The sequence below is a fragment of the Tiliqua scincoides genome, chromosome 5, assembly GCF_035046505.1.
Source record: "Tiliqua scincoides isolate rTilSci1 chromosome 5, rTilSci1.hap2, whole genome shotgun sequence".
Taxonomy (NCBI): domain Eukaryota; kingdom Metazoa; phylum Chordata; class Lepidosauria; order Squamata; family Scincidae; genus Tiliqua; species Tiliqua scincoides.
The window spans coordinates 97,588,474-97,609,689 of record NC_089825.1 but is presented as its reverse complement, the minus strand read 5'-3'; the positions used below and the strand labels follow the sequence as shown (position 1 = coordinate 97,609,689).

Sequence of the window (21,216 nt, the reverse complement as noted above, 5' to 3'; positions counted from 1 at the left end):
TGGGGCTTACTCCCAGGTAAGTGTGGCTAGGATTGCAGCCTCACAGCCTAATCCTAGGCATGTCTACTCAGGAGTAAGTCCTGTTATACTCAGTGGGGCTCAAGGTACACCAACATACATTGTACACATAAATGTTATATGTTATGATGGCGCGAACATTGTAAAAAAAACTCTGGTAGATCTCCGGGCCTTGCTGGGTTTCAAAGTAGCTCTCGAGCCAAAAAAGTGTGAGCACCCCTGGTCTAGGGCATTAGGGAAAATTTATTGTATATTATATAAATAAATGGATCAATCAATAAGAGGTAGAAATAGATGAAGAAGAAAATTAGGAGATATAGTATGATTAATTAGTAATGGTATATGGTATTTAGTGCTCCTAAATGTATGTTATATGTTTGTATGTCTCTGTGTGTTAATTATAAATAAATAAACAAACAAACAAACAAATGAATGAATGAATGAATGAATGAATGAATGAATGAATGAAAAAGAGCTGGAAGATCCAGGTTCAAATCCCTTCTAAGTCATGAAGCTTCCTTGGTGACCTTGGGCCAGTCACTACCTCTCAGCTTCATCTACCTCAGAGTACATCTACATCATGAGGACAAAAGAAAGAAGGAAATATTCCACCATGAGCTCCTTGGAGGAAGGGCAGTATAAATATGTGAAAAATAAATAAATAATACATATCTATCCCTCCGGCTACACAGCAGCAGTAGGCCAAAAACCCCTTAATCTGGGGGAGATTTTGATCAGCAACCTGTTACTCGAATCTGAAGCAACAATTCCGGTCTGCATTGTGTCAAGCTAGGGTCTCTACGGTACATAAAATTCTGGATTCTTGGAAGGCTCCCAAATCACATTCTAGCTGGGTAGTTATCATATAACTTGTTCTACATTGCTTCTCTTCAGTTGTACAGCTTGCTTGCCATAGTGATAATGAGGAAATGAAATATGGCTCACACTATCAATCCTTGACTCCCTTCCTTGCAATTCAGAACAAGGAAGACATATACATAGTTACAAAATATCATCTTTAGCATGTAGAATTTTTCTTCTTCAAAACAACATTTTTTGTGTTCATTTTGGGCCGCAATAATATAATGAACAATTTAGGGGAAAAAATGCAACCCAGTAACCCAGCAGTGGAGCCCAAAATGGAGAAAATCTCCACAGCCACTGTGTACTTCCCCTTGGTGCTCAGATAGGTTGGAACAAAGGAGACCCAGACACTGCAAAAGACCAACATGCTGAAGGTGATAAACTTGGCCTCATTGAAAGTGTCAGGCAGTTTCCTGGCCAGGAAAGCCACAGTGAAGCTGACACTGGCCTGAAAGCCCATGTAGCCCAGGACAAGGTAAAATATGGTGTCTGAACCCTCATTACATTCCACTATGATCTGCCCAGGTAGTGAGAACATATCAAGATCTGGGAAAGGAGGAGAAGTACTGAGCCAGCTGGTACATATTCCAAGTTGAATTAGGGAGCAAAAAAAGATAACACAATGCGACAGTTTTTTCCCCACCCATTTCCTCATCTTGTTCCTTGGGTTGGTGGCCATGAATGCCAGAACCACGGTGATGGTTTTGGCCAAAACACAAGACAGTGCAAGAGAAAAGGCATTTCCAAAAGCAGCTTGTCGGAGGAGGCAGGTCATCCTGCCGGGTCGTCCGACGAACATGAAGGAGCAAAGGAAACAGAGCAAGAGGGAGATCAGGAGAAGGTAGGTCAGATCCCGATTGTTGGCCCTGACGATGGGAGTGTCTTGATATTTCATAAAGATTCCAAGCACCAAAGCTGTGAGCAGAGAAAAAGAAACTGTGGTGGAAACCAAACTTATGCCCAAAGTTTCATTATAGGCTAGAAAAGTGATGTCTTTTGGGGTGCATTGAGTTTGATGCTGGTTTGGATGCTGGTCCTCTGGGCATTCTTCACACTGATCCATATCTGGAAGAAGGAGAAATGTTCAGTGCACTGAAAGAGTGTGGAACATCTAATCTTATTAAAAATGCTCACTGGAGGAGCTTATGTTCTGCTGGTAGAGGTTGCAGAATCCATGCAAAAGTGCTGGCACATGGCAGGCATGCAGAACGAGGCTGCCAGCACAGTTGCTGGTGGCAAAGACACGATCTGCTGGCACCAAGCAAGGCTGTGCAGAGAGAGAAGTGTTATCTTCTCTGGAACTGAAGTTGTTATTTGTTGCAGCTGCCATGCTGGCTGCCATTTGATATTTTTTTTAAGATACCCAGATACACTGAGAGCCATCGTGGTTTTGGAAGAACTGATATCTTCCTCCAACAGTACCCTGGGAAAGCATGTCATCCAGGATATAGTGGGATATTAAAAAAGGCAATCACAAGGCAGTTTTGCAGAGAGCAAAGAACACAAAATGACAAATAGGGAGTCATGAAAAGAACGGAGAGAAATGGAAAAATAACTAAATGTATGGAGGCTTATGGCCCACCCTATCTAGGGATCTTGCACTGGATGAAGGGCTGCTGGCACGCTGGCGGCGGCACCCAATGCACCATCCTGGGGTGGGGGGAGGCCAAGCAAGACTGGTGGGAAGGTAAAATACTTAGCAGGTTGTTGCCCACCACATGATCCCTGGTGGGACTTCTCAGATCTGTGCCAGCCTTGTTGGTGGCATAAATAGGAAACTGTTGCATAGGGAAACTGTTGGGTGTGTGTCCACTGCGACTCACTGCATCCTACCCCAATATCTACCCTTCTGTCTCAGTCCTGTCAACAGCCAGTCTGTACCACCCTGCTAACGGTCTGCGGCTTTCCCCCTGCTGCACAAGCATCTATGCTGCAGCCACCGGCAGAAGGGCTGCCAGGGTGGCAGGGCTGACATGGTTCTGGAGGTTAGGAATGGGCTGTAAATTAATGAAAACAAATGCAGAAAGCATAATATGTACCTCATATGAAACAGAAAAGGGCTGGAATTGGCAAAAGGGAAACATTTTTATTTTTCTCCACATAGTCCATCTTTGAGAACGCTTGGATAGCATCTGTGGAATCACATACCTGTTTGATTAGAAATGGTCCCCTCTGGGCACTGAAAACAATCATAGCAGCAAGACGGGTCCACTTCACGAACCTTTTTGTGATAGCCAGGCTGGCATCTCTCAGTGCAGATAGAATGGGGCAACGTCTACCCAGAGATAACAGAGTATGAGATTTAAATGGCTGTGATTTAGGCCCCAATCCTAACCAACTTTCCAGCACTGGCATTGCTGCGCCAATGGGACATGTGCTGCATACTGCAGTTGGGTGGCACTCATGGAGGTCTCCTCATAGTAAGGGAAAATTTGTTCCCTTACCTCGGAGCTGCATTTCCCTTACCTAAGTGCTGGAAAATGGGTTGGGATTGCACACTAATGTATTGATTCTTTTTTTTTGCTACCTGTAATTTTATTCATATTTTATTTTATTCTAACATTTGCGCAGTAATGAATGTGAAATACAATAAAGTCAAATATTTACTGGCTTTCCCTTTGGAAACAACCCTCCATCCAATCACAGTGTTAATAACATGACCATTCCATATACTATGACTATGTTAAATCCATAATTAATATATTATTATGGATTTAGGGGGTATGATACTTCACAGATACTGGCTTCCTAGCAGAACCTAGAATTTTCGCACCAAGGTGTGTTCCTTAGTTTATCTTTTTTCTTTTCTTTCTTTTTTTTTGAGAAATCTGAAAGATATCCAGTGAATTCCTAAAACTGACTCAATTACTATTGGAATTTCATTTCAATATTCTTTCCCTGCAAATAGGTGTAGGTGTAGTCTTGCTACCAGATGAGGAAAGGCAAGATGAAGATGACAAACTTCTAGGCTGAATCATAATGAGGGATTCAATTGGGATGCATACATACTCTCACAATAGTGCATCACCAATAGTGCACAGCAGGAGAATTCCCGTGGGTATCAGAATTCCAGGATCACCCAACGCTGACATTCTTTACTTGAAAGCAGTATCTATTCTCAGGAAATTATAGGGGTAAGTGAATCATCTATTGGGTTCTAGTATTTTTTCCAGGATTGTGGGGGAGGGAGGCTACACCTGCCTAGCTGAAGGAGAGACAATTTAAAGTTCATTGTTGTTCAGCTGGCCATAAACAATGAGGGACATGAGTTAAGTGAACAATCAGGACCCTTTGGTATCAGCTAATAGACAAATATGTTTCTCTTTGAAAACTTCTTTGATTCAGCGGGATTGGCCTAGGCTAGAAACCCTTGGAGAGTCTTCTATTCTTCAGCACCAAAGGACACTCAGGACCTCTGCTGAAGAGAGGATTTGCTCCAATGCCAGGGTAGGTGGAATGATGAGAGCAAATCCCAATTACTGTCACTGAGACTTGTTGAGCTCAGCCTCAACTTGAGCAGTATGGATGGCAAGAAGACAGTCTGCATCTCAGCAAACCCAAAAATATTCCTGCATGAAGTTCAGGAGTTTGAATTATGTTAGCTAAACAGCTCTTGTTGTTCAATGTCAAGAATTCTTTCTTTGATGATTCTGTAAGCAGCATCACAACCAATCATGCCTAGCTCTGCAGTGTCCAGCCCTATTGACTTGAGTTTGGTTAGAAGATCAGTGATCTCTAATGGCAGGACTGAATCCGACAGTAATTGGAGCATTAGACCAGAGGAGGTAGGGTTAAATAAAATCCTAAACCAAAATTTCAGTAATCTTAGCCAAGCAGTCGTCTTTAGCCGAATTAACCCCACCTCGAGACACAGAACCGAGTAGGGAACGCACCTGGGTAAACCCAAAATCTTCCGCAGAAAGGAGGCTTGAATGCGTTCTAATGGTTAGTTAATAGCCTTATACCAGATGGGAGAGCCATAAAGGACCAGGGAAAGAATCTTTCCCTTAAACGCCTCCAGAGTGGCTGGAACATAACCATTGCCACAGGTAAAAAAGAAACGGGAAATAGCTGAGGACGCCAGTTTGGATGCGTTCTGCACTGCCTTACGATGAAAAGCCCAAGTGAGCCTGTAATGGAAGTTGACAACAAGAGCTGTTTAGTGCCGTCAGAACCACATGCTCTCCACTCTATCTCCATGTTCCAATCAGTTTTGGGAAACCGGCCTCCTTCTTTTATCACCTGGAGTGCCCACAGGCTCGGAGAGCATTCACACTTGCAAGATGTAATGCTTTTCCATCAGCTGTGTTATCGGGCAGGTTCAGTGGTATTCCCTACTCGGAGAGGAAATGCAAGTGTGGTAGGGATTGTATTGAGACCATAACACATACCCTTTTCTACTGCCCACTTCATGACGTCTCACGCAAGAAATATCTAGGCCCTTTGCTAACTAGGATGCAGGGCTGGGAGGACTCAATCATGCTTCAGTCTCTCCTTTCCACACCTGACTCTGAGACCCTTGATAGGGTCACTGCCTTTTTATCTGGGGTAATTGCCAGGCAGAGCTCTGGAACTCTGGGCAGTATGTGAGGAAAAGACTGATGTCTTTGTATATTTTTGTTTTGTTTTGTTCTTTCTCTGTATTTTATGCCAATAAAGATCTTACTGATACTGAAACTATGTTAGCTAATTATGTTGGAGATGTTTGTTGTTCTAGGTTTATTGAACCCATCAGAGCATTCTGGCAATGTATTATTGGATCAGGATGTGAACACGGTCACCTGCTATGTGTCAGAATTATGGAGGTTATCATAACTGCTCTAAATATGTGAGATATATATTTGTAGGTTTAATGCAAAAGGAGTTAGAAAGGAAACAGCCAAGTCCTAAACCTGAACATATGGAAAGCCAACCTGATTGTATTTTCTGGGCCATGTAATGTCACCTTCTTTAATCGTAAATGTTTGGCCCGAGGAAGCCTGTGAACCCATCGTTCCAACTCTTCTTTGGACGAATGATTTATTTGGGAAAACCACCCAGTTCACAATGTCGTATCCATTGGAGAGTTCCATGTGTTCGTTGAAGAAGACCTCGTCCCCAGCACTGTTGTTGAACCGGAGTGTTCTCAAGAATGGATGGAGCTGTAGAGGAAGAGGAAACCTCAAGATTAAGAAAACAGGACACAGGTTTGCTGGAATATAGGGATTTTCACATAGAAAACTGTAACTCCCCCTTCCCCTTCTCACATTATGAAAGGCACGACTATAGGAATTGGAAATCTTTGAATATTGTTTGAGGAAAGCATTTGTTTCTTCTGACAAATGTTCTTTTTGGGAAGAGTAATGCAGCAGAGTTCTGGGAGGATTGATAGTGTAACTTGCTAATATGGTCATGGAGAATATTTAACCATGGAGAGTGATAATATAACCTCAGGATTGACAAAATAGGACACAGATTGCACAGGGCATCCCCAGAGATGTGTTTAGCATAGGGACAGGGGGGCATTGGTAGGAGGGCATTTTGAATGCAGGGGTGTTTTGGGATGGGGGAGGATGGAAGGGGCTGGGACAGGCCTGGGAGGACTGGGAATGGCAGAGGCCTCCCACACTGTATCCTAAATTCCGTCTTGAAGAAGACCTCATCCCCAGCACTGTTGTTGAACTGGAGTATTCTCAAAAACGAATGGAGCTGTAGAGAAAGAGAAAAGCTCAAGACTGACAAAACAGTTCACAGGTTTGCAGGGATGTAGGGATTTCCACTGAAAAAATTGTAAACTCTCTCTCTCTCTCTCTCTCTCTCTCTCTCTCTCTCTCTCTCCCTTAATGGCATTATTATAGGCATTGGAAGTTTCTGAATATCATTTAGGTAGACTTTTCTCACAATGGCATTTCTGATGTAATGAAACTGCACATTCTGTGAGCGAGTCATGATCCCTGTTGAAGCTTTTATAGCACCTGCCCCGTCCCTGTTTCCTGGATTTGGAATGTCGGAACCCTAGCATGTGAAACTGTGTGAATAGTCTCTCCATGGGGAAAGCTTTCATTTCTTCTAGCAGGCAGGGCAGGAAAAACAGTTATCAGCACCAGCAGTTCTGCCAATATCCTATCCATCTATCTGGGATCACTCAGACTTGCACCAGCAAAATTGCTGATGGAGGTATGAGTCATCCCACCAGGACAGCAGAGGCTTAGCCCAGGGCAAAGGAAGAACTATTCCTTACCTGGAGGGGATCACAGTGACCCCCCCCCCCAAAGGATGCAGTACATGGTGCAGTTGCTGGTCTGAAAGCCTATCCGAACATCATGGGGGGATGGAAAAACAATCCTGATAGATAAGATGAGGGGACCCCCTGGTGTTTGAGAAGGAATGGGGATGAAACCTACAGAAAAGAATTAGCATGTTTTGTTTCATGTTCTGCTTCATGCAGTAACCATCCCCTTACAACAGTACTGAAAGAAAAAGGTCTTACCTTCTATCAGGCTCTTGATAACAAGACTAATAGACATAGAAAGGCAAGAGATTTTGGCTGCAGCACAAAAAAAATGTTCACCCCTAAATTTCCATCTTAACAATTCCTTTGGTCTACAACCAAAATACCTGTCCTTCTTAGAGTGCCCCTTTGAAAGGAGGGCTTTTACATTAGCCGGATACAATGTGTTGCCTTCTAATGACCTACTTGGTAGGTTTAGAAATGCCCCAAAGGAAGAATGATTTTGCAATTGTGGCCTCAGAGAGGTAGACTCTCTTCCACACATTGTTCTGCATTGTGCTTTTAATCAGGTGCTCAGAGACGAGTATCTCCCCTCATTATCAGGAAACAAAAAAAGTCTCTTCTTTACAACTTTTGCTGGCAGGTGAATTTGAATCTGTGACCCTTCCAGTTGCTAAATTTCTACATTTGAGCAACTTGAAGCGGGCTAAGTTGCTGGTTCTAAGCAACTTGGAGTAACTGTGTAAGCAAACTGGTGTGTTTTAACTCTTATTTCCTATCTCTCTTTTAATATATACCTTCATACATGACTGTTTGGAGATATTAGTTGTAAAACTATATGCCTAATAAAGGTTTGTTGTATGTTGTATGTTGAAAAAGGTCTTACATTACCTCCCAGGGCTGTGTCATCTGAAGCCCCAATTTGAGTCCTCGTACCCTTGTCATGTGCCTGGATGAGTACCTAGCATGTAAAGCATGTGCCAAGGCAGAGACTGCATTGTAGATACTGTAGCTCTCAGCAGACATCCTCATTTCAAACTGTGTCCCCGGAAGATTCTCCAGCTTTTCGACCCCTGTACAGTTCTTGAGATTCAGCCTAGACTCCAAGGGATTTGGGATTGATGTTAAGCACCCAAATGCCAAAGACCAGAATTGTTGGAGAAAAATATAATTTTGGTGGTTGTAAGGGTTAAATGTCTGGAGAAAGGTGGAAAATCCTGGCACCTCATTTTTGTGGACTGCTATGGATAAAGAACCATGGAAGTGTCTGATATATGAAGCATTTTGATAAGGTGTTGAGGTAAAATCCCAGTGGCCTGCTGTGATCCAAACCTTCTCCATGGATTTGGTTGCCGGTGGTTCATATGTATTTAGCAGCACTTTTAGACGTAGCATATATAGTGTGTTCCCATATGTAACAATCACATTGGCTTTTGTTGCATTAAGAGCGACCAGAATGTTTTGTGTAGCGAATATGCTTTTCTTGTTTTCCATATCTATAGTAACAAATGGCACCCTTTCTGCAAAGGCAATACAAATCCCATTCTTACTGAACATAGTTGTCAACCTTTCCCCAAAATCTTCTCCACTGTCATCATGTGAAAAAATGAGGCCAATCCAAGTCCACCCAAAATATTTGATCAAATGCACAATCTCTTCATATTTAGAGGCTTCATTTGGAACCATTTGGTATAAAGTAGGGAACTGAGTTCTGTCCTTCAGTACTGAGTGAAGAGGTCCATAACTGAGCTAAGGAGTAAGAAGAGGGAGATTTTTTAAAAGCCAGGCTAAATGGCAGTTTGGGCACCGAATCCACTCACTATGTGAAAGCACTTAGAGTGGAGGGTCATTTCTCATTTCTTCTCTGAAGACAGATGCATGAAGAATCATAGGGAGATGTGAAAGGAAATGTCATCTGCCGTGTTCCTTTTTAAATTCTCTCTTCTGATCTCTTTGCTTAGCTCATAATTTTCAATATTGGTTTGGAGTAGGAGAACCAGAAAGAATAGCTGCAGGTCCCAGTTGACCCATGGCGGCTGCTGGGACTCACTCTGGGGCAATGGAAAAATTTTCCTAATGTGGAAGGCACCACTGGCTCAGGCGGTACCATTCATTACTGGTCATTTAGCAGTGGTGACTGTTTGGGGGATGATCAGGGACAGTACAGGTAGGGATCTGGGTTGGGATCGAGCTGTGCCAGGGGCATTTGGGGAGCATGAGAGGGAAGATCATGGTGGCATTTGCCTACGCTGTTATCCTCCTTTCCTAGCCTGGACCTCCCCTGAGGAGTTTCCTCAGGCTTATGTCAGCAAAAGAGCTGGCTTAGATCTAAGGAGTCCCTCTAGAGACTGGGCAGGCTACAAAGAAAAAAGTAAAAAGAAAATTTACTGACTCCTCCTGGGCTGTCTTGTTCCACTCCAGCTGCATGATCTGAGCTGGCGGGGGATAGGGTTGGACTCCAAGTGTGGTACAATAGAGAGAGTTTGTTGTCTGCATAGCAAATGTGTAAATGAGATCCCCAATTCCCTTGTACCACCCCCTACCTGTGGGATCTTGTATAGTCCTAAGACCGTGGCCATTCGGAAGGAAGTGTATGACTGCAGACCTCCAACAACTGCAGCCATCTTATATTTTTCTCCACACCGGAAATTAGGGAAGTTTTTATTGCGTTCAGATAGCAGGGAAAGGGTGATATCATATATTATCTTTTGGCAGAGGTCATCATAGATTCGGAAGCCAAGAGTGGCATTGGGTAACAGGTTTGGATTCTTGTTGATCTCATCAATGGCAAAAATGAAGGCCAAGGAATGCTGGTTGTTCTTTTTCATAAAACTACAAAACAAAGTGAGTTTTTATTTTATTTTTTTAAATTTTGTATGCATTCATTTTCATTCATTGCACTCCAGCCTTTTAGTGGCTTGGAGTTAGCACCATGTTCCAAGCCTGCTAAAAATGTAAAACAAAAATTATAATAACCAATTCTACACTTAGCATGACAAATATTACTGACTTCTACCATCCAGAGGTGTTTGGAGTAAGATCTGTGCAGTAAGATCAGCCCTGTAGTCCCATTCAGATTTGCAAGTTGTCCAGGGCTGCTTTTTTAAAAAAGTCAGATTTCAGAGAACTACAGACAGTGCAAGGTTATGGGGAGCCCTCAAAGACATTATGCTTCATGGTGCTACTGTTTCTGCACAGAGTTTGATTTGAAGAGAATTGATTTAACCGCAACTGCGACTTGGTAATCCTGACAAAAACACTGGAAATCATGGTTGCATACTGTTGTAGATGAGCAACTATAAAACATTGTGTGCCCCATTCAAAAGCACTGACAGCAGAATAATTGAGGAGTATCCCTAATGCTGATTAATCATTTCATACATGGTTTGCAGTAGGCTCCTTTTCACAGCAATAAATGTCAGAGTTCACAGTCCTGAAGTTCCTCTGTATTGATCTGATTAAAGTACAACTTGTTTATGAATATTACAACTGCATTTTATTATGAAATAAGTTAGACCTTGAACAAATTACCCTTACCAGAATCAGACCAATTTTTTTTTAAAGAAAACCCCAGAAAATCTGAGTTGATTTTAGAATTTCAATGGTAAAGTGGGTTTGTCAATTTAACAAACATACCAGACTTTCAAAGAACTAGCAACCTTATCAAAATCAAGTCAGACCTTTTTTAAAAAAGAATAGAATCTGACGATTTGAAGGATACTGTGGTGAGGAAAGATTTTTGTTAGGTGTAATAAGCAGAAACCCTCTGTCTGTACGGAAACTTAAAGGCCAACCTGCACAAACCTTGCTAAATAGTGCCCATTATACTGTACTGGATTTAAACCACACACACACTTACTAGACCACTACATTATCATTGACATTCAGAGGGACAGTCTTGAAGGACTCAATTTGTAACAGACCCACATTCATGGACAGAATTCCACCAACCACATGGTTTCCTGGTCTGAAATAATCAAATCCATATCTCGGAGTTGTTGCTCTGCAGAGTCCTTCCAAGGGCTTGCTCACAGACTGAGGCAGGAACAGAAGGAGGAGGAAGAGGAGCAGGATCTTTGAGGAGACCATCTCTTTGCCTTTCAAATTTGGAATCTTCATAGATCGCTAACAACATTCAATGCACTTTTTAAATGCTGAATATTGTAAGTGTGCTTATTCTTGCCCTGGTGTTGGATCTGAGATACTGTTCCTCTTCACTGTGAAGGAGCTCAGCTGTCTTCTGAATTTGCACAGCTCTCAGTAGCAAAAACATCTTCTTTTATAGCAGGCTTTGTGACTTATGCAAGTTTGAAAGTCTCCAATCCATTGCTTTCTCTGTCTCTTCCCCCCCCCCTTTTCTGTTGTTTATGAATTTGAAAGTTACTTTTGAACATCTCCTGGGGCTTCCTTGCAGAGAACACTCAATCACAATATAATTATAGATAATGATCATTCCAAACTCACAGGCTCCACGTTAGGTTGTCTGTATGGTTGAGTATCCAGAGCCAATGTTTATGTATAGAGTCCCCAGAGGCACACTCAACTGTGATGGGTCAACAGGTGAGATCAAAGAGGCCTTTGTCATCTTGGAACATGCGTTTCTGCTATTTATGGTGCAGCTAAGCATTAGAAAATTGTGTGTACTTCTCATGTGATCTCACACATCTACCCTTTTGAGTTCTTCCTAGAATTAGAACAATAATAATATTCCACATAGGCCTGTCTTCATTGACCCAGATCCCTCTTAACCATTCATGACTTTCCTCATAAACTTTGCCATCCTTCCTTATTCCTAGTTTCCCCTTTCCCACAACCCACTGCAGTGCTCTAACATAGCATAGGTTGGGGTTCTTATGTGTTACTATATTTCTCCTTCTTAAAGAACAGGTCCTTGGTGCTCACTTGTGACCTTATGTAGAAAGTAGGGGCAAAAATGCAATGTGAAGTGCAATCCTGAGCTGCACATGGGCTGGCGCAAGTCCCTTATGTCGGCCCAGGAGGTCGCAAATGTGCCATAAGAGATTACAGATTCAGAGTATATTGATTGATATAGCCTGTGGATGCTAGCATTAGCCTTCACGCCGACAGAGGGAGAGAGCCTTGTGTCGGCATGGCTGGGCCGAAATAAGGCTCTCGGGTAGGCAGGGAGAAGGTGGGAGGGAGGCGTTCCTGGGTGGGGGGAGGGCGGGAAGCCAGAAAAACAGAAAAAAAAAATGTTTGAGGAGTGTTGTCAAAAACCAAGACAGGGAAAGCAAGTTTTTCTAGTAGTGGAAAGTTTTTCAAGAGTGGGAAACAAAGTAAAAAGTGTAAACTTGTCCTGAATGAAAGCAATACAAAAACTTCCTAAATCAACTGTAATAGTGAATAAAATAACAAGCTATATATGAATGATGAGCCTAATTCTAGCAGAGCATAGATCACATAGAAAATGTGTGATGTGTACCCCATTTGTGTATAAAAATTGTAACAAGAACTGACCTGGTGTGATGCTTCTTGGTGTGCACCTACTGGCATCCTTTATCATGATAAAGTTTGTTTTCTTCTTTTTCTTTTCACGGACTCTAGTGTCTTTTCTTTTGTGCACTGGGCAGAACCTAAACCTGAACTCAACGTGGGAACCTCTGATTTATGCAACACTGCCAAGGGTTTGATCCCAAGTCTCAGTGGAGGCAGCAAAATGTGTAAAGAACACATTTCAATGGGTAGCTTCACTTTTTATTGAAATTTCAGTAATTGTACATGATCATCTACTTTATCCTACGGAGCTTCACTTCAGATGCACACCTTGCTTACCACAGTAATAGTGGGGTTATGCAGTGGTGTCACTAGGATTCGCATCACCCGGTGCAGGATGCCAGCGTGTCACCCCCCATGCAGTGGGCGGGGCAACACCCCAGGTGGCGGGCGTGGTGATGTATCATCACTCTGCTCCCACTGGTTTTTTGGCTATACCTTTTGACAGAACAAAGATAGAACACATTCTGCATGAAACTACGCATTGATTGATATACAACATGATGGTATTATTCCTCCAAACTGTGATTTCAGTGATTTTGGTCACTAGCGATGTCACTCCCCCCCTGGGTGTCAAATTACTAACACCTTATTGCAGCAGTTCTCAAACTTTTAGCACTGGGACCCACTTTTTAGGATGGCAATCTGTCCAAGACCCACCCGAAGCGATGTCGTGGTGGAAGTGACATCATCAGGCAAATTAAAATAAATAAGTATAAATAATTAAACAAATAATTAAATAAGCAGAATCTGGCCCTGGTCCACAAAGTAAATTTCCTCTGTAGCCTGCCTGCAATAACACCCCCCTCCAAAACCAGTAAGGTTTTCAGCCCTACTCAGCGCCCAGTTCAATTAAAAAACTTCTGTTTAAACCAGATCACTGTCAGGATCCACCTGGCTTTGCAAGTCTCAAAAAGGTTCACCTTATCAGCTGAAGCCTCTTTAGATCCTTTTTAGTGGGGGGGGGGGCTGCATTCTGGAGCACTTGTTGAGCTCCAGGTGCATAGGATCAGGACCATTCTGGTAGCCTTGCACTCTCCTTCACCTGATTTCTACACCAGCCAAGGCATGTTTGCTTACTCATGAGTAAATGTGACCATGAGGCTTAGTTTCGCTTTCCATAGGGCTCAATACATTCATCTGTTTGGAGGGAGGGACTTACTTCTGAGGTGTTTTGGGGGGCTGCATTCATTGGATCAGGACCATTCTGGTGTCCTTGGATTCCTGTCAGCCTGCCCTCTCTGAAGGACTAAGGCAAGTTCACCTACTCATGAGTAAACATACGATACGGCTTACTATCACTTTCCATAGGGATCCATGCATTTTTTGTCCTCCGGTTTATTGGCCATAACTTTTGATAGAAAGGAGCTATTTCACTCTGGTTTTTTGTATTTCATTCCACTAGAAATTCTGCACCCAATGGTATATAATATGATGGGGTTACTCCTAACCACTGCAATTTTAGCATGACACCCCCAGTGCACGTCACCCCCCTGTGCGCGCCACCCGGTGCGGTCCGCACCGTCCGCACCCACCTAGCAACATCACTGGGGTTATGTATATATGCAGGATTGTATATATCATTCATTGGACACATAGGACTGTGATCTTTGTAGATAATACACAGGAAAAATTTACATATTTAGAAAGTATGCATGGCTAGTTGACAGAATTCCTTTTCTTCAAGAAGAGTTTCTTGGTATTCACATCTGGCCTCAGCAGAATAATGTATATTTTAGGGGCAAAATTACAACCCAGCAACCCAGCAGTGGAGGCAAAAATGGAGAAGATTTCCATGGCCACGATGTACTTCCCCTTGGTGCTCAGATAGGTTGGGACAAAGGACCCCCAGACACTGCAGAAGACCAACATGCTGAAGGAGATGAACTTGGCCTCATTAAAAGTGTCAGGCAGCTTCCTGGCTAAGAAGGCCACAGTGAAGCTGGCAATGGCCTGAAAAACCATGTAACCCAAGACATTGCAAAACATGGCGCCTGAGCACTCGTTACATTCCACTATGATCTGCCCAGGTAGGGAGAACATATCAAGATATGGGAAAGGAGGAGATGCCACTAGCCAACTGCCACATATTCCAAGTTGAATGAGAGAGCAAAAAAGGATCACCCATTTGGACAGGCTCTTTCCCACCCATTTCCTCATCTTGCTCCCCGGATGTGTGGCCATGAATGCCAGAACCACAGTGATGGTTTTAGCAAATACACAAGAAAGAGCAAGAGAAAAGGCATTGGCAAAAATGACTTGTCGAAGGAGGCAGGTCATCCTGCCAGGTCGTCCAATGAACATGAAGGAGCAAAGGAAACAGAGCACGAGGGAGATCAGGAGAAGGTAGGTCAGATCCCAATTGTTGGCCCGGACGATGGGGCCAACAGTCTTGATATTTAATAAAGATTCCAAGCACCAAAGCTGTGAGCAGAGAAAATGAAAGTGCAGCGGTAGCTAAACCCATGCCCAAAGGTTCATCATAGGCTAGAAAAGTGATGCCTTTAGGGATGCATTGATTTTGATGCTGGTTTGGATGCTGATCTTTAGGACACTCATCACACTGATTCACATCTGAAAGAAACAGAGATATCCACTCTATGAGAGAACTCTGTAGAATTTAGAATCACCCCAAGCCGCAAACAGACCTACCTTATAGTTATCCCATTGAACTCAAAGGAGCTTGTAGGGCTTTCTGGACTATTTTAACAGGCTCACAAAGATTTGAAGGGGGCGACTCAGTCCAAATCCCCTTTTCTGTCTGGGTACAACACTTTGAGAGGATTTTCCTGGACAGACATCTTCCCCAGGAAAACTGTGCAGATTTCTTAGATCCTGAGCTCCCCATCTGGTCCCCGGTGGAGGTAGAGAGGTCAGGCAGCTAACTGAACATCTAAAAAGTGGGAAGGCCCCTGGATCAGATGCAATACCCTCCAAATTGTCGTATAGCAATCCCGACTGGTGGGCACAACTCTCAGCCCCTCTCTTCTCTGAAATTAACAGAGTGGGACTTATCCCTCAAGACTGGCTAACTGTGACCATTGTCCCAATCTTTAAAAAAGGTGACCCCAATTCCCCAGCCAATTTGAGGCCTATCAGCTTATTGTTATTTGTTGGCAATGGAGCTTGCTCTGAGTAGGAACGGAATAATTGCAGTATCTCAGCTTCCCTCCGCATGGAAATCCCATGGCGTTGCCAGGCAGCAGAAATACCCACACACACAAAGAAAACTTCTGTAAAATCACAAATGCACAGAGCTGTGCTTTTCTTTGACTGTGGCAAGCAGTTTAAACAGTAGCAAACACCACATGTTAAGAATTTTTTTTCTAGGCTCTTTTCTCTGAATTTGCAGAGAGCTGGCTGAGCTGTGATGATGGTATGGCTAATTAGACTTTGAATCATCCATTATTAGCAGAGGCAGGATTCTTTAAAAAAACAAACCTTCCCCCCCCCCCCCACACACACACATGCACTTGTTGAGAACAATTAGCAACTTTTTAAGCATCAGGGCTTGCCTGGCTCATTGAAATTGGAATCGCCTGTGATTGGATTAGAGCAGGGGTCTCCAAACCCCAGCCTGGGGGCCAGAAGTGGCCTGCAGTGAGCCTCTATCCAGCCCGCGGCCAGCCTCTTGTCCTGTGAAAGGCTTTGGCCTACTCAACCAAACACGACTGGAGCTGTGCTCTAGTTGTGTCTGGAGGGTGTTCTGAGGGCCCAAGAGGTTGAATGAATGAGCCCATTCATTAATTTATTTATTCATCTAAGTTCCATCTCTAATATATGTATTTAAATTTTATATTTAAATTTTTTCTGGCCCTCAACACTGCATTAGATATTTGATGTGGCCCTCTGGCCAAAACGTTTGGGGACCCCTGGATCAGAGGACAAAAGATTCTTTAGCCTCTTATTATATATCAGCTAGAGCAGGGATGTCAAACATAAGATCTGTGGTCTGCAGAAACTTGAAAGGCTGGTGCTGGGAGAGCCCAATTATCATACAGGTTACCCTTTCAGCAGTGCCACTTCTGCTGAAATGTCACTGCTGCAAGAGCGGTCTGTAGGATATTTGGACTCTCCCAGCACCAGCTTTTCAGCACTACCACTTCTGCCATGGTGCTGGAAGGGAGAGATGGAAGATAGCCTCAGAAGGTGCAGAATGGTATGGGGGAAGTGGCAGACTAAGAAGGGTGAGAAAGGGAGAAGATAGGTGCTGCTAAGGGACTGGGAGAGCCCAGCTATAATGCAGGCCATCCTTTTAGCTGCACTGCTGCTGACGCATTACTTTGCAGAGCACCTCTCAGCTACTGAGCTGCAAAAGCAGAGCTGCTGAAAGGGTGGCCTGTGTGATAATTGGACTCTCCCATATCTTGAAAATATCAGAATTAGAGTACTTTCTCTTTTGTCATCTGAAGCTAATTGAGAAAAAAACTGCTTATTTTTGGTTATCACATGCTTAATATAACTTCCTGCTTAATGGCATTGCTTCTGGTCCTCAGCAGGCGCCCTGAATGCCATTGGGTCAGCTGAATTAAATGAGTTTGATATCACTGGGCTAGAGTAATTAAACTAGATCTGCAAAAGTTAGGGTGCAAAATGCTAATGCAGCCATTTTCAACCACTGTGCCGTGGCACACCGGTGTGCCGTGAACGGTCCCCAGGTGTGGGAGAGGGTCATTTATCAATAGGACCATTGGGGGATGTGAGCCCCCATTGACAGCACAGTTTGCCTTGTCAATTTTCAAAAAACCGATGGTGTGCCTTGACCATTTTAGTGCCTTGCCAGTGTGCCTCGAGATGTAAAAGGATGAAAATCACTGTGCTAATGTGTGAAGCAGATGGACCTTGCTGACAATGGGAATGGCCTACAGGTGCATTTTGACACCATGAACATCAACAGGTAATTACTGGGGTTAATATTCCACTGAAAGGTTTCAATTGCATTGACTCATGAAGGCAAGTCCTTGGGCTTAAAAAATGCCAAAGTTCTCATTCTTACTTCATTTGGGGGGGATTTATGAATGGGCCAAATTACAGTGACTTTCAGCCCAATTCTGAGTTGCCCAGAGCACGGGGCTGCCATGTGCCAAAAATGGCAGCTGCAGCATCCTGAGCGCAACTGGACAGCTTCTAGCAGCTCCTCGGGGGAAGGGGACATTCCCCCAGGTAAGGACAGTAGCCCCAGAATGAGGCTACTCAATTCTGCAGCAGCTCTGGCTGCGCAGCCCAACATGGAGCTGGATCTGGTGGAGCTGAACTCTACGGGTCCTGCTCTCCTCCCACCCTGCTCCTTCCCCCCAGCATACCTCCTCCCCACCTATTGCACACCCCTGTCTCCCCCCACCCTTGAACAGCTCCACTCTGCCTCCTCCACACCCCCACCTACCTCTCCGCTGCCTGGTGGTTTGGGCAAGCGCCGAGCGTCTGAGCACTGGGTTTTCACCTGCACTAGCCCAGCGCCGGCTCATGCTGGGCTAACTCCAGTGCTGGGCCAGCACTAAGCTCTGCAAATGTGCCTTACAGCACATTGATGACAATGCGTGCCAGAGGTCAACTGGTGTGCAGAGTTCAGCATTGGGCTCTAAGTCCACTAAAACTCTTAATTTCTGCCCCCTTTTCTGTTTGATGCCAGGGTAATACACTTCTAAAAACAGGAGATTGGAAAAGGCTCATCTCTAAACTGCTACCAGTAAAAAAAATTAGATCTGGATCATTTTTGCCAACTTTAAAAATTATCTGCCCCACTCTAATCTGCACTCAAATTAAAACCATTCCTCGTTATCCATTCTAAAATTTTTCATTTAAGGTCTAGGAATATTGGGGGGCAGGGTACATCCTCTCGCAGAAGGTCAGCTTCCCATTTTACTCAGTGAGTACTTCCCCTCTGCTTTGAGCTCCGGAGACAGAGAAGGAGATGAATTTGCCTTACATGCACAAGAAGTAGTTTCATGAGGTTAGACTGAATTTTGGATTTCTCCCCTTCATTAGACAGAGATCTGGAAGTGTCCCCTTTCTAGGGTCGCTCCTGTAGGCTTTAAGGGAAGTGCTCTTTAGGACACTCAGTGGACGCAGCACTCCTGAAGAAGAGACGCCCTCGAGTGAGATGCATTGCCTGATGCACATCCCAGGCTCTCAAGGCATGTACATCTCAGGCAAAATGGAAAATAAAAATGGCAACCAAGAGGCGGCTCTGTAGGGAGCTGTTGCCACCACCAGGTGACCAGGAAGACCATTAAATAACAGAGCAAGTATTTACATGGGAAACAAACAGAACAACAGGACATGAAAGATGAAGGAATAGCTACAAGAGTAGCAGCTTAGAGATTCATTTACTCACGATTCATTGGAAGTAAGGTTACAGCATCTGATTGAGATCAGAGGTACACTAACTTAAGAGATAACAAGGCCCTGAAGCTGTCTTGTCCTGCGTGCCATGTGGTCAAGATGGCATCACCAGCAGAGCCTTGCTGGGAGCAGCAATCTTGTCTGGTCAGTGGTCGTGAGGAAGAGAAGGTGTGCTCAGAGAAGAAGGGATACTTATTGTGTCTGGGCCATGCCCCCACATAGGTCATCCAAAGGGGACAGGTAGGGTCACTGGGCTATGGCTTAACCCTTTCAATGGACAGTATCCTGCCACCTGTGGAAGCAGACGGAGTTGTACCAACTCCAACACCCCTTCTCAACTCCAGATGCCCAAGTCCAGCAGATTCATACTTTCACGTAGACTCTGAAACTTATCTTTTGTTTCTCTTTTGTTTCTCTCTCTGACCCTTCCCTTTGCCTTGGGTGGAGCTTAGGTACTGCTCCTTAGTGCCTGGCTGCTTTGAGTTGCAAATTTTTGCCACTTGGCCTTCCTTATTTTTGCCTTCCTAATTGCAAATAAAGCAGAGGCCATGCATCCACCAGACACTGCTGCCTGCGAAAAACCAAAACCTTCTTCCTATAACTGTCCCTGGTAGTGACTGCTAGGGAAACCCAGTTCATGTTTTGGTCGGTGCTGACGCAAGTTCCCATAGCCATAGGGGCATGGGTTCTGGGTCACGACGAGCGTCCGGAGCCGGCTGCCTGAAACGCTGCTCCTGAAAATGAGAGAGAGCATCAGCAATGCTGTTCTGAACCCCGGCCATGTGCCGTGCAGAAAAGAGGAAATTAACTGATCGGCACTGGAGAACGAAAGCTCTCACCAAGCGCATAACCCTGGGCGATTTAGACGTTTGCTTGTTGATGATTACCATGCATTCCCCAATAAATACAGCCGACAACAGGTATGGAATTAAAATGGGCCACTTTATTGAATTACAACAAGAGCAACAAGGCAAAATAGGGTAAACAATACCCATCCCAAGTGTGGGGTTCTAAGTGGGGGAAACGGCCCTAGCCGTCTATGCCCCCCAATCTCATAGGGTGTCCACCCAACTCCAGGCGTAGCTCAATTGTTATTAAGCCCGCCTTTCACCGTCGCCTGAAGAGGGTAAGCCAGCCTAACTGCTATGCCTTCAGGTCACCACTGCAAGGCCCCCCAAGTTCAGACCAGGGGCTAGCCAGCCTGCCACCCTGAGCCGGTCAAGCATCTTGAGAGCGGTTCTGGTTCACCCCTGTCCTTGCTGACTTAGATTGGACACCATAGCGATCCTGGGGAACTGACTATCCAACAAAGTAAAGTCCCTGCGGGCCTGGAGCCTCAAGGACATGGACGTCCTCTGACCCAAGTCATTCTCGCCCAAGCAGACCACAATTACCTGCGGCAGGGGATTGAGACCAATGAATTCCAAAAAGGCCAGGAAAAATTTACCCCAACACATACCCCACTCAAACTATGGAGTGTCCGCAGGTCAAGACCCTGGCTGGGCACCTCCCTCACGGACCTGTTGGAAAAAGAAGCACATCATGAGGTAAGCTCACCAACAGGCCCAAAATAATACAATAGTAAAGAGGAATGACTCCTCTAACCTTGTGCTAATGCCCCAAATGGCCAGTCACGGTTAGTGACCTGGTCCGGCCCTACCAGTGCCTACACATCACACCAACATGGCGCTGCACACGCCCACCTGGCACTGCACATGGAGCCTTCATGGCACCTACACAACCCGCCAACATGGCGCTGCACATGGAGCCCTCACAGCCGATCATAATAGTGAAAGGCACTAGAGCGGCATGAAGCCCAAAAATTCATGGACATTCTGGGCCTTAAAACACAGTCACCCCACTGAAGGACTCTGTCAGTGGGGTCAAACTGTGACCAAACCCCGGGCAAAAAGCCCCATAGAACTTTGTCAGCGTCACTGCCCGAAACAGCAGGAACTCAAAGGCTGAGAAACATATGGCACTAAACTCCATGCTCAGCCCGCGCAAAATGGTGGGTGTAATAGGTAGGCACCTGCCTGGGCCTGCAGGTCATCACCCTCCAAAACCAGCCACCATTTTCCACACCCTAAACTCCTTGGTGAGATCCTGAAATCCCCGGGCCTGTGACTGAAAAGAAATGGCAGCCAGATAGATGAACACAGATCCACCAGATGTCCCCGTTATGCAGTCCAAAATGGACTGCATAAGAGTGTGGGGCGCAAATGGTCAGATCTTACTCAAGTAGCTGGCCATGGGTAGATGAAGCC

The 21,216-nt window shown here is 44.6% G+C and overlaps 1 protein-coding gene across 1 annotated transcript; it reads right to left on the bottom strand.

Annotated features, from left to right (window-relative positions):
- Nucleotides 1-1,036: 1,036 nt before the first annotated feature.
- On the bottom strand, nucleotides 1,037-20,701 carry LOC136652487 (vomeronasal type-2 receptor 26-like). Its single transcript, XM_066629427.1, has 5 exons — nucleotides 20,610-20,701; nucleotides 20,409-20,469; nucleotides 5,919-6,023; nucleotides 3,031-3,157; nucleotides 1,037-1,947 (listed from the first exon to the last, which is right to left on the bottom strand). Exons 1-5 carry the CDS (start codon nucleotides 20,699-20,701, stop codon nucleotides 1,037-1,039), a joined length of 1,296 nt encoding a protein of 431 aa, XP_066485524.1.
- Between the last annotated feature and the right edge of the window lie 515 nt (nucleotides 20,702-21,216).

What these genes read in the sequence shown, in the direction of transcription:
- LOC136652487 (XM_066629427.1), bottom strand. Translation starts at nt 20,701, where the DNA reads ATGTTGGCGGGTTGTGTAGGTGCCATGAAGGCTCCATGTGCAGTGCCA. An exon ending in GGTGTGATGTGTAGGCACTG is followed by an intron (nt 20,470 to 20,609) that starts GTAGGGCCGGAC and finishes TTTTTCCAACAG; the next exon opens with GTCCGTGAGGGAGGTGCCCA. An exon ending in CACTCCATAGTTTGAGTGGG is followed by an intron (nt 6,024 to 20,408) that starts GTATGTGTTGGG and finishes CTTCCTCTACAG; the next exon opens with CTCCATCCATTCTTGAGAAC.